Source organism: Corythoichthys intestinalis, chromosome 9, assembly GCF_030265065.1.
Source record: "Corythoichthys intestinalis isolate RoL2023-P3 chromosome 9, ASM3026506v1, whole genome shotgun sequence".
NCBI classification, from domain to species: Eukaryota; Metazoa; Chordata; class Actinopteri; order Syngnathiformes; family Syngnathidae; genus Corythoichthys; species Corythoichthys intestinalis.
Window position 1 is genome coordinate 48,118,656 of NC_080403.1, and position 12,416 is coordinate 48,131,071.

The 12,416-nt window shown below is 37.6% G+C and overlaps 1 protein-coding gene across 2 annotated transcripts in view; it reads left to right on the plus strand.

Moving 5' to 3' along the window:
* The window catches only part of LOC130921718 (histone deacetylase 7-like), a 114,728-nt gene extending 104,089 nt beyond the window's left edge, over positions 1-10,639 (plus strand). For both annotated transcript variants that reach the window (XM_057845943.1, XM_057845941.1), the window contains 2 exons: positions 2,790-2,937; positions 7,049-10,639. In XM_057845943.1, coding sequence (XP_057701926.1) covers positions 2,790-2,937; positions 7,049-7,091 — 191 coding nt within the window. In that variant the 3' untranslated portion in view covers positions 7,092-10,639. The remainder of the gene's footprint in view (positions 1-2,789; positions 2,938-7,048) is intronic.
* The last annotated feature ends 1,777 nt before the right edge of the window (positions 10,640-12,416 follow it).

A 12,416-nucleotide genomic window follows, 5' to 3' on the forward strand; every position in this document is an offset into this window, starting at 1 on the left:
GGGTCGTCTTATATTCGGGCCAATACGGTATTATCACCAAGTTGGCATTGTCCTTGTAGACGCTACAATATATACTCGTCTATCAACGTTCATTCGAATTAGTTGGAAACCTTTATGTATTTATTTTTGGAAGTTTTTTTATTTTATTTTACAGACAAAAAAATTTTTAGTAAACGATGACTAAAACGAGACTAAATTAGTCTTGAGCTTTCGTCAACAAAAACTTGACGAAGATAAACTAAGACTACAACGAAAATTAAAAAGGGCTGCCAAAACAACACTGCTACAGGCAAAGGGCGGACTATACCCTCAATAACAGTGCAAAAACACATTTTTTTTTTTTTTTTTTTTTTTACTTTTTACAGTTGAAATGTAAAAAAACCATGTTCTCAAAACCTGAAAACATTTACAATAGAAACCATTTAGGCCTGGAATTGATTTCTTTCTATAATTTCCTTTAGGAAAAGTATTATAAGGGTTATTGACCAAATCCAAATTCGACCAGCGTCCCAGAGCAGTTCAATTTCTATTGGCTGTACTTGAATCTCTTGAGGTGCTCACCATAGGAGGAGTTTGACTTTGGGCAGGGGGGGGGCAAACACGCTGATGACCCCAAAACGTAGTGTCAGCAATAAAATTAATTTACAAGAATATTTATAAAAATAAGTTGACAATGAGCGTTTTTTTGTTTCCCATCGTTCTTGAGGGGAATTCTAAATCAGGCTGCTTAGGCAATACTTTTCGCCAAGATCGTCATCCATTGATTATGATACACCCACCGGTGTCGTGCCAATGTAGTTACCCTAGTCAAGAGTAGTATCCCTGGGCAGAGCCATATGGAGGTAGATTTGTGTCTTTATCATTCAATCAAAAAAAAAAAGTTTCTTCAGTAAAAAAAAAGTTGCTTCAATCAAAATATATATTTTCAATCAAAGTCGCTTCACTAAAAAACAAAAAATGTGTTTGAATTAGGGCTGTCAAACGATTAAAATTTTTAATCGAGTTAATCATAGCTTAAAAATTAATTAATCGTAATTAATCGCAATTCAAACCATCTATAAAATATGCCATATTTTTCTGTAAATTGTTGTTGGAATGGAAAGATAAGACACAAGACGGATATATACATTCAACATACTGTACATAAGTACCGTATTTGTTTATTAAGACAATAAGTCAACAAGATGCCATTAACATTATTAACATTCTGTTGAAGCGATCCATGGATAGAAAGACTTGTAGTTCTTAAAAGATAAACGTTAGTACAAGTTATAGAAATTTTATATTAAAACCCCTCTTAATGTTTTCATTTTAATAAAATTTGTAAAATTTTCAATCAAAAAATAAACTAGTAGCTCGCCATTGTTGATGTCAATAATTACACAATGCTCATGGTGCTGAAATCCATAAAATCAGTCGCACCCAAGCGCCAGCAGAGGGCGACAAAACACCAAAAAACACAAGTAACATGTGGACATGACACTGTGCTGTCATTTTAATCTGTTTGAGTGGGGCATGTGTGTTACATGCATCAAATATTTTAACGTGATTAATTTAAAATATTAATTACTGCCCGTTAACGCGATAATTTTGACAGCCCTAGTTTGAATGCAAAAATAAATTTGGAACTCAAAAAAATGCACGTGAAAGCTATTTATCTTTGATTTTTTTTTTATTTTTTTTTTATTTATTTTTTTTTTTTTTGATTGAAGTAATGTTAATTTGCGTTTGGGCCACATTTTGGCTAGGACGTTTTTGTCTTTATTATTCAATCAAAAAAATAACTTGCTTCAAAAAAATATATGTATATTCAAAAAGAAAAATCACTTCAATCATAGAAAACGTTTTCGAGTGCGAAAAAATATTTGAGATTGAAAAATTTCCATTTGAACACCTAATTTTTCATTGAAAAGGTTTTCTTTGATTGAAGCAATCCTTTTTGTGTTTGTGCCATATTATGGGTAGGACATTTGTGTGTATATCATTCAATCCCCAAAAATTTCAATCAAAATAATAAATATATTTTCAATCAAAGAAAAAAATCATTTGAAAAATAAAATTGCCCTCTGCTAATTTTTCTTTTTGTTTGTTGAAAAATATATGCAGAGCAAATGACCGTCTAAGGTGCCAGTCACAGGATCTGTTCGGAAAATAATTTTGACTCATTCTAAAAATATATTTTTTTGTTCATTTCATTCATTTTTTTGCAGTTTTATTGCTTTACAACTTTTATATATATATAGGAAAAACAATGACACTTTTCGGCCACCGGGGTAGTTGGCCCCCCCTTAAAGTCCGCTTATGGTGCTCACCTTATTCATCCCCTTCCTTATCACTTCTGCTCCCTGGTCACCTCTCCTTCTTCACACCCCTGATGCTCATCCCTCCCTCAAGCCATCCCACACGCATCCACTCAAACACACAAGGCCGCCCTGGCTCCAATTATCTTCAAACACTTCTTTGGCACACGACCTCCGCAACATCCCCTCCTGATTGCACACAAATGTTATCCCAACCAAATTAGATTAATTAAAAATATTTGCAAAGCCACAAGAATGTTAAGCCTATGATTTAGGCCTGGGGTGAAATATATGGGAGTTGTATTCTCGCAACACATTGGCCTGATTGAAACTTCCTCTCAATGTGTGTCACACGCCCTTTCAGTTTACATTTATGATGTTATCAACAAGGATATTTAGGCCGAGGGCTGTTTGGATGGCGTGAAATTAAACAGCCCTGAGCAGATGAACAGTACATTTGCATTTTTCTCCCTTTTTCACTCACGTCAGGTGAGTACTGGCAGAGCGTGAAGGACTTGTCCGCCACCGTGGAGCTGTCCTACCTGCAGGCGCAGAGGCAGTGGTTGAGGAGAGACTCAGACAGTGAAGCCGTCGATGCCATCGCCGCTCTGTCCATGGGAGCCAGCGCCTCTGACAGGTTAGAGGAATGTCTACGTCAATGGAAATCAGTCAATCAAAAATAAGTATCAGTGCCAAGATATTAAAAAAGACTTGTGTGCTGTTCGAACAGCGGTAGGTGGCACGTGACTGATAATTGGCCTGCCACCAAAATGAATTGGACCGCCAGATGAGATTGATAAAAAAATTAAACATAACAATATACCAGGGTCGGAACTTAGGGGGGTTTTGATGGTGCGACTGCACCCGGGCCCGGGCCTCTAAGGGGCCTGGTTTGTGGGTGTAAAGTGGGCGTGGTTGGCCGAGGGAAGTGTCAAACATAAAGGTAATATAATGTGCAGAGCTGTAAAATAGTGTTTAACTGCTAATACTAGGGTTGTTCCGATCAAGTTTTTTTGCTCCCTATCCGATCCCGATCGTTTTAGTTTGAGTATCTGCCGATCCCGATATTTCCCGATCCGATTGCTTTTTTTTTTTGCTCCCGACTCAATTCCAATCATTCCCGATATATTTTCCCGATCATATACATTTTGGCAATGCATTAAGAAAAAAATGAATAAAACTCGAACAAATATATACATTCAACATACAGGACATAAGTACTGTATTTGTTTATTATGACAATAAATCCTCAAGATGGCATTTACATTATTAACATTCTTTCTGTGAGAGGGATCCACGGATAGAAAGACTAGTAATTCTTAAAGGATAAATGTGACTTTGTATATTGTGACTAAATATTACCATCTAGTGTATTTGTTGAACTTTCAGTAAATGATACTGTAGCCATTTAACTTCTGCCCAAATGCATGATGGGAAGTGCAACCATGACTGTGTGTCGTGGTACCAATTGATACATCTTCTCTGCGTTGGGAAGTAACATAGGGTGTTAAGGAAAAGATCAACCACTACTATTCTTCCCCTCATTGCTTCCCACAATATTTCTAATTGATGAGAGAGGGATTTTAAGGCTTTAAACAATTAAAAAGAGGCTCCAAAGACTGCCAAAATTCTCTCCACTCATTTTACGCTGCCTGTTAGCTCTATATATAGGTAAAACGGCCCCATTATAGATTGAACGCGACAATGCGTGAGTGGATCGTACAGCGCATGCGTTAATTCCATTAAATATTTTAACGTGATTAATTTTTTTAAAAATTAATGACCACCGTTTACGCGATAAATTTGACAGCCCTACTTTAAGCCAAAACTAAAGACTCTGGATGAATGTAAGACATTTTGTCTGTAACGTTAAAAACAATTAGAAAACGATTTAATTAAAAAATATACAGTATATATTAAAAAAAAAGGCATGTCCGATATTTTTTTGCCGATTCCGATACTTTGAAAATGACGTGATCGAACCCGATCGATCGGGATCGGGACATCTGTAGCTAATACAGTGAGGAAAATAAGTATTTGAACACCCTGCGATTTTATATCAATCAAAAATTTATTTCTATTTCTATATCCATTTACAAAAACCTGAAAGGCCCTCAAAGTGCTTTACAACTAAGACAAGCATGGTTCATGAAAGATGAAGGAAGGTACTATACTATGACATTAAGAAAAACAACGCATCACGATAAAAGTCAAAACAGCAAATAAAAAAAAATTAAAACAGATAAAATCCGAAAATATTAAAACCCTCAAGAAATATAACCAGGCTACCCTAGTCAGGGGAAAAGCGAGTCTAAAAAAGTGTGTCTTTAACCGAGATTTAAAAAGGCCGAGATTGGTAATGGTGCAGATATCAGGGGGTAGGCTATTCCACAACCCGGGGGCAGCAACTGCAAAAGATCGGTCCCGCCACTGCGTAAGTCTTAACCTCTGAATTTGCAAAAGAAGCTGGCCGGTAGAACGAAGAGCCCTGCCAGAGTTACGGGGGGTTAAAATTTCCGATAAATCGGAAGGATCCTGGCCATTAATAGAGTTAAAAAGAAACAGTGAAAGTTTGAAATCAATACTAAAAGGGACTGGAAGCAAGTGGAGCGATGATAGCACGGGGTAATATGTTCTCGTCTAGGTGTACCGGTTAAAAATCGGGCAGCAGCATTTTGAACAAGTTGAAGACGAGAAATTGGGGACTTGGGAAGACCAACATAAACTGCATTGCAGTAGTCCAGCCTTGAGCTTATAAAAGCGTGAATTGCTTTTTCAAGGTCGTGGCGACTACGAAAAGGCTTCACTTTGGCCAAGCGACGGAGCTGGAAAAAACTTGCTCTTACAACAGAACTAATCTGTTTTTCAAAGTTGAGCCTGTCATCGAATATCACTCCGAAGATTTTTAACGTGTGTCTTAAAAAAGGGAGCCAGGGCGCCAGTGTTGGGCTTAAGGGCATTCATCATGGAAGGTCTGCCATAAGTAATATATTCAGTTTTGCTCTTGTTAAAATGTAAGAAGTTTTGTGCTAGCCAGTGCTTCACATCGGATAAGCGCTCCATCAATTTAGTGAGAGCAATTTGTTCGTTGGGTCTCAGGGGCAGATACAGCTGCAAGTCGTCAACATAAAATTGAAAAGACGATCTGTGACGATCCACTATAATTCATACCTGTCAAGTTGTACGGTCTCGTCATAATTTGTACAAGTGAGCACTGATTTTTAAATGTGTACGCCGTACGTTACGTTCAAAATCTGCACGTTTTTCATGCATTACGTTTTTATTTCATCCGTTTGGATTTGGTCACCATTTCTGCAACGAGACGATGTTCGTTAATACGTTGGTTGAATGACGCGAGAAAAGTCAGACACGGAGAGGGAAGAGTGTTTGTTGAGATGATGTAGCAAACGCGATGCTCAGCTAGGTGGCTCCAATATTTCCTGACTGTAGCCGACAGCGTACAATCTACGCCTAGATATCTCATGCATATAGAACTACATGCGAAATGACAGACTCGGTAGCGTTAGTAAACAGCCGCTTTTTTAGAGCAGTAAACTTCTCAGAAAGGCTCTGTTGTAGTAAACCTTCCGAGCGAACCTAAGCAACTTTTTATCTAAAATACTCCTAAATCGGCAAAATCTTGACTTGAGTCTATCTTTAAAGGATGAAACTGTTTTAAAATGTTCACATGTCGAAAGTAGACAGAAGGGAACTAATGCAAAAACGGGAGCAATTTTATCAACTTTAACGGTTGATTCACAACATTAAATGACCTCCAAACATAGCAAAGGTTACTATGTTTTTGTTTTTTTCTTTTTTTAATGAAAAAAAAAAACAACAACATGAAAGGTATCACCAGTTACTTTGCCAAGTAACTTTTTGACTACTGTGTGTGGTGTCAGTCACTACACTAGCCAAAGAGCTAAGAGGCATTTTAACAGTCGAAAATTTTTACATTTTAAGTGTTTATTTCATTTTTTAAAAAGCAAAATAAAGGCTTTTTTTTTTTTTTTTTTTTTAATGCAAAACGCAAACCGAAACCGAACCGAAACCGTGATCCCAAAACCGAGGTTCAAACCGAACCGTGGGCTAACTGAACCGTTGCACCCCTAATTTGCAGTATGATGAAAAGCGATAAATAAACATCGCGATTATCAACATAGCAAGCTGGAAATAGCTAAATTAAATGAAAACATAATGAAAATAAATTGCTACTAGATCATAGAGCTGAAGAAGAGAGTCCATCATCCATCTTTGGAAATGTGTGGTTTATGTTGTTGCTGATGTTAGGGTTCGCACCTGGGGAAACAAGGTTGTACCTCAAAGCAGAAAACAGTGGAGGGATGCGTTCAAGGGTTTATTAAATACAAACAAAAAATACAATCGCAGAAAAGGGGGAATAACCCAATGGGTCCGTGACAGTAGGTCGACAGGGATCAATAATACTAACCTAAGCGGTAGGCAGAGAACCGATAAGACAACAAAACAAATATTCCAATACCACCACAACATAGGGGATTTCAAAACACAGGCGGCGGAAGTTGTCGAATGGTGCCCATCAAGTTAATATCTCGGCACCCTTCTCTGCAATTGCCTATATTGCCATATTAGTTTAACCATAGCACAAAAATATGCCTAGAGGAGCAAACAGTTTAATTAGGTTAGACAGGAAAAACTACGCAGCCTTTCACCGTATTGGTTTGTAGTATGACTAATCCCATTACTTATGCTCTTTCTTGTTAAATTAGGAAAAATGCAGAAAACCCCCCGGAGAAAAGTCATTCCACATGAACGGGGAATCTCCTGAAGCAGACGACCTTCTCACGTTCCTTGATCGCACACCTATCCTGCGCACACATGTGTGTGCCTGTGAAGAAGAGCAGACATGTGATGACAAACCAAATGAAATAATCTGTTTTGCACTAATATGTTGACATTGTGTGGCCTGTTTGTGCTCAGATTTACAGATGATTTTTCAGTGGGTAAAATCAAGCTCAAGTAATGTTTTTTTGTTGTTGTTTTGGTTCAGTCTCGCCAGGCTATATAATTGTGCTTTTGACAAAGCCCACTGTGATTGCATCAGAATCTGCAAGGACTTGTTTACACACAAGACAAGCTTCAATGTGTTGCAACCAATCATAGATGACTGATTTCAGGTTGTTCAGGTCCACAGCGCACATGACAAGGGGTTGCTTGGCGTCAAGTGAAACTGGTGTTTTTGTTTTTAATGTACCTGTGGAAGAGCATTCCTGCTGTATTTGTAAATAATATAAGTACTTAATACTTGTATGTCTTTACTAACAGAGACACGGCTCTGGTGTTTCAACTGACTTGTGCACGTAACTGTAAGTTACACAGGTTGAGCACATATTTTTTTCAACAATGTGCCATCAGTAGACCCGGCATGGCTTTGAGAAGTTTGTGAATGTTTTTTTCAGCAAAACCAAAGTAACCCAAAAAAAATCCCATCACAAAGGACCATTTTTAATTCTTTTTTTATTTAAGCATAACCATAGACTTCACAATCAGTTGACGAGACAGCTCCTAGAGATATTGCGCCACGGCTTCCAGTAAGGAGCCGGGCAAGGCAGTTGTGGCAGCTTTCACTGCGCTAAACTCAAACATACGGCGTTCTAACGCGGGATTTAGGTTGAAACGGGAACGTTTTAGTGCATACAATCAGGCAGGAGTGTCTCAAGAGCGATTTGGTCGAGGATTCATGGTAATTATTATATAAAATAGCACCATTCATGCACTTTGGAACGTTGTTACAAAAATGAAATGAATGGAAAAAATTAGCGTAACTTTAGCTTAAAATATTCACGTAAACTGAATTATAACTGTCTGTTTTTTTTTTTTTTTGCTTTAACCAAGAATCTAGACGGGATTTACGCATGTATTTACAAGAATTTTAAACTTAAAAAGCTCTTTGTTTTGTGATGGCCACCTTCTTTGATTTTGTACCAATACACAATAGCTTTACATTCAAATAATCAGGTAATTTTTGGCCAACTGCCCGTTTTTTGGCAAAAAAAACTAGTAATTTAGATATTTATGCGTCCATACAAAAAATGTTTTGTAACATTTCAATCTAATCTGGGGAGGGCCAGATAGCGAGCATGACGTACTGAGGCAATAGCATACACGGAGTTTAGGGGAGGGGGCAGACCCCTGGTGGCCAAAAAGTGTCATTGCATGCAATAAACTTTCCTATATATGATTATAAAATGAAGAGTTTTCCTGCAAAATATTGTCTATAAAAGTTGCAAAGCAATAAAACAACAAAAATGTATGAAATGAACCAAAAAAAATTTTAGACGGGTCAAAATTATTTTTCGAACAGATCATGTGACCAGCACCCTAGACCAGGGGTGGGCAAACTATTCCACAAAGGGCCGCAGTGGGTGCAGCTTTTTGTTGCAACCCATCAAGAGGAGATTTTTTTCACCAATCTGGTGTCTTACAAATGCAATCAGTTAATTGCAGGTGCTTCTTGTTTCCCCGGACCTCTCATTGGTCAAACTGCCTGTGCTGGAGCAGTTGTTACAAATACCAGGACCCACTGCAGCCCTTGAGGACCGGTTTTCCCACCCCTGCCTTAGTCATTTGCTTTGCTTAGCCAAAACCATCCGAGGACTAAAGAAGCAAGATGGATATACGTAATTTTTTCAAACGTAAGCTTTCAAAAGCGACAACAACTACTGAGCAAGGAGGGTGAAACGCCAGAGAGCCCGCCAAAATGGTGAGCGGAGTTTCAATTTGCCCCACTAAAGACGCTAATTGTACAACAGAGCCACCGCTAGTGTCTTGCCAATGTAGTTACACCCGTCAAAAATTGCATCCCCTGGCCGCAGGAGCGCACACACGCATTAGTTATGAGTTCTGTCGACTTAAACAATTGAAGCCAGAAAACAACCACAGTTATATATTTTGTACATCGACGTTTATTAAACTGGACAAACATACAGGACTTAACTTAATGACAGTTTTAGGTCATCCTACGAGTAAAACAGTAAAAAATTCAGTACGTATGGTATGTTATACGACAGCAAAAATAGTTGTTTTTATGGATGGGCCATGTTTTAAAATCTCATAGATAACTACATCACCAAAACACGGAAATCAAGCAAATCAGTGCAGCGCAGTGGCTCCGCCCAGGGGATACAATTTTTGACGTGGGTAACTACATTGGCACGACACCGGTGGGCGTGCCATCTTCAATGGATGACGAGCTTGGTGAAAAGTACTGCTGTCCTAAGCAGCCTGATTTAGAATTTCCCTCAAGAATGATGGGAAACCAAAAAACATCAATTTTCAACTTATTACTATAAATATTCTTGTAAGTTAATTTTATTGCTGACACTGCGTTCTGGGGTCATCAACATGCTGTGCCCCCCTCCTGCCCCAAAAGTCAAACTCCACCTATAGGCAATAGTGACATCGGAATTCAACCTAAATAAATTGTTATTGTAGATGGAAAAATGCAAAATTTGCTTTTGTTGAGTAAAATTAAGATGATCCTGCATGCTTTTCTGAAGTATTAATTTTCTGATGTGAAAATTGAGTGCTTTATTAGCTGTTGAAAACCTATGTAAAAAAATGCACTGGATAAAAAAAAATTAAAGTCCCTATTTCAGGCAAAAACTTATATGTTAAATATTGCTATTGATCCTGAAAATATGTGAATACCTATGAATTTGGTCATTTTTGTGCATCTAGCGTAAAATCTGAGAATTTTAGAGGCATTTGAAGTTTTGTTGTACTTAAATAAAAAATAATTAATCTGGATTTTATTGGGGAACGACCTTGAATTTTTTTATGTCGCTGCTCATGGAGACTCATTAAGGCCTTAGGGAGGTGCCTGTTTTGGTTTTAGGTCGCTAGCGGCTTTGATTTTGAAAGTATTTCCCGTCAACTGATAGTGAAGTCTATGGCGTAACATTCTTTGAGGTGCTCTACTATGTGACAGCACGATGGATTTTTTTTGTCTTAATATATCGTGTCAGTTCTTAATGTCTTTATTCATATCAAAATGTTCATGTAGCCAGATCGCTTTCGAGCCATCTTTAATGTGCTGACAATGTGAAGGCAAATAACAGTGAGCTGGCTGATCGAACCATTCTTACGTTGTTGTTTCTGACATAATTTGTCACCTATTGTCTTAATGAATGCTTATTTTTGTGAAAAAGAAAACCAGCCCCATGTGCTTATGTAAAGAGACCAAATGGTGAAATGAATTATCTGACCAAGCTACATGAAGGACCCTTTGACATGTCTTTTTTTATGATTGTCTGCTTTTTAACATTTGTACTGTTTAAAAAGAAAAAATCAATTATAGTCATTTGAAAAAGATGACTAGTTGTGTCATTGTTCTCTCAGATGATGTGTTCATATATCATGAACGTGTTCAAAATAAAATGAAGCAATGTGCCATATTTTCAAATAATGCTTAAATAAGAAAAAACTAGAAAATTCATGCACGAACTATTCATTAATAATTTTTGTAAACACTTACAGGGCACTCAATGAACTCATTGGCTGCGGTAGACATCCAATCCATTTTGAATTTTTAAATACTATTAAGTTTATAACTGATATATATTAAAAATAATTTCAAAAATTATGAAAAATTATAAGGTTTTGCCTTACAAAGGCCCATATACTAAAATTCCTTCTTTTTTTTTTATTTTTGAATGGCGTTTCTTCGGTGGGCCATTTACCCCAAACAGTTTCACCATTCAAATATCAAAATGACCGGAATTTTCACGCGAGGCAGGGAATTTTTCGAATGACAAAATCTTCCGTACGCCCGTAAATGCAGGTTTTTTGAAAAAAGAAAAAAAATATTCACAACGCTACTTGTCCCACAATTGTTGCTTATAGGTACTTTGATTTTTTACCGCTTACCATTGCAGCCCAATGACATGAAACTGGTGCCCATGTAAGTTGATGCCATTGAGAACCATGCAACGGGACAAATCAACAGGAAGTGGCCTGATATCAACAAGACGTGTCCCCCGAAATGTCCCCAAATCAACAGGAAGTGACCTGATAGCTCGGTATCTACCACAGCAAAGCCCCATCATAATTTCTCCAGAAATTGCAGTTTCTAGTTTTGATAATATAATTAATAGTATTTCCAAAAAATAACAATTACTAAAAATTGCTCTATAAAGGTCTTACATGTCATCTTCTTAATAGCTGCCCACTGGGTTAGGGTTAAAATATTGGATTTTGGGTAGTCTATACAGTGATCTATACATACGTCTACGAAATTAGTTGGTTCTGGAAGTAGTCTCATAAACTGAAAATTCCGTAAGTAGAGACATGTGCTCTCATTCGTGCCGAGCCCCCCCAAATTCAGACATAAATCTTTTATAAAGCATAAAAATTTATCAAAACATGCAACAAATACATGTTACAATTAGATTATTGCACAATAAATATAAAATGAGAGTTGGGCATGATGCAAAAAAATAATAAATAAATAAATAAATAATAATTTAATACACTCACGTAAGGCTGTCGGAATACGTCATGGCCCGAGGGGCGAAATAAGACGACGCTGGGATACACGCATACAGTGGGGCCAATAAGTATTTAGTCAACCACTAATTGTGCAAGTTCTCCCACTTGAAAATATTAGAGAGGCCTGTAATTGTCAACATGGGTAAACCTCAACCAAGAGAGACAGAATGTGGAAAAAAAACCAGAAAATCACATTGTTTGATTTTTAAAGAGTTTATTTGCAAATCATGGTGGAAAATAAGTATTTGGTCAATCCCAAAAGTTCATCTCTAGACTTTGTTATGTACCCTCTGTTGGCAATAACGGAGGCCAAACGTTTTCTGTAACTCTTCACAAGCTTTTCACACAATGTTGCTGGTATTTTTGCCCATTCCTCCATGCAGATTTCCTCTAGAGCAGTGATGTTTTGGGGCTGTCGTTGGATAACACAGACTTTCAACTCCCTCCACAGATTTTGTATGGGGTTGAGATCTGGAGACTGGCTAGGCCACTCCAGGACTTTGAAATGCTTTCTTACGAAGCCACTCCTTTGTTGCCCTGGCTGTGTGTTTGGGATCATTGTCATGCTGAAAGACCCAGCCACGTCTC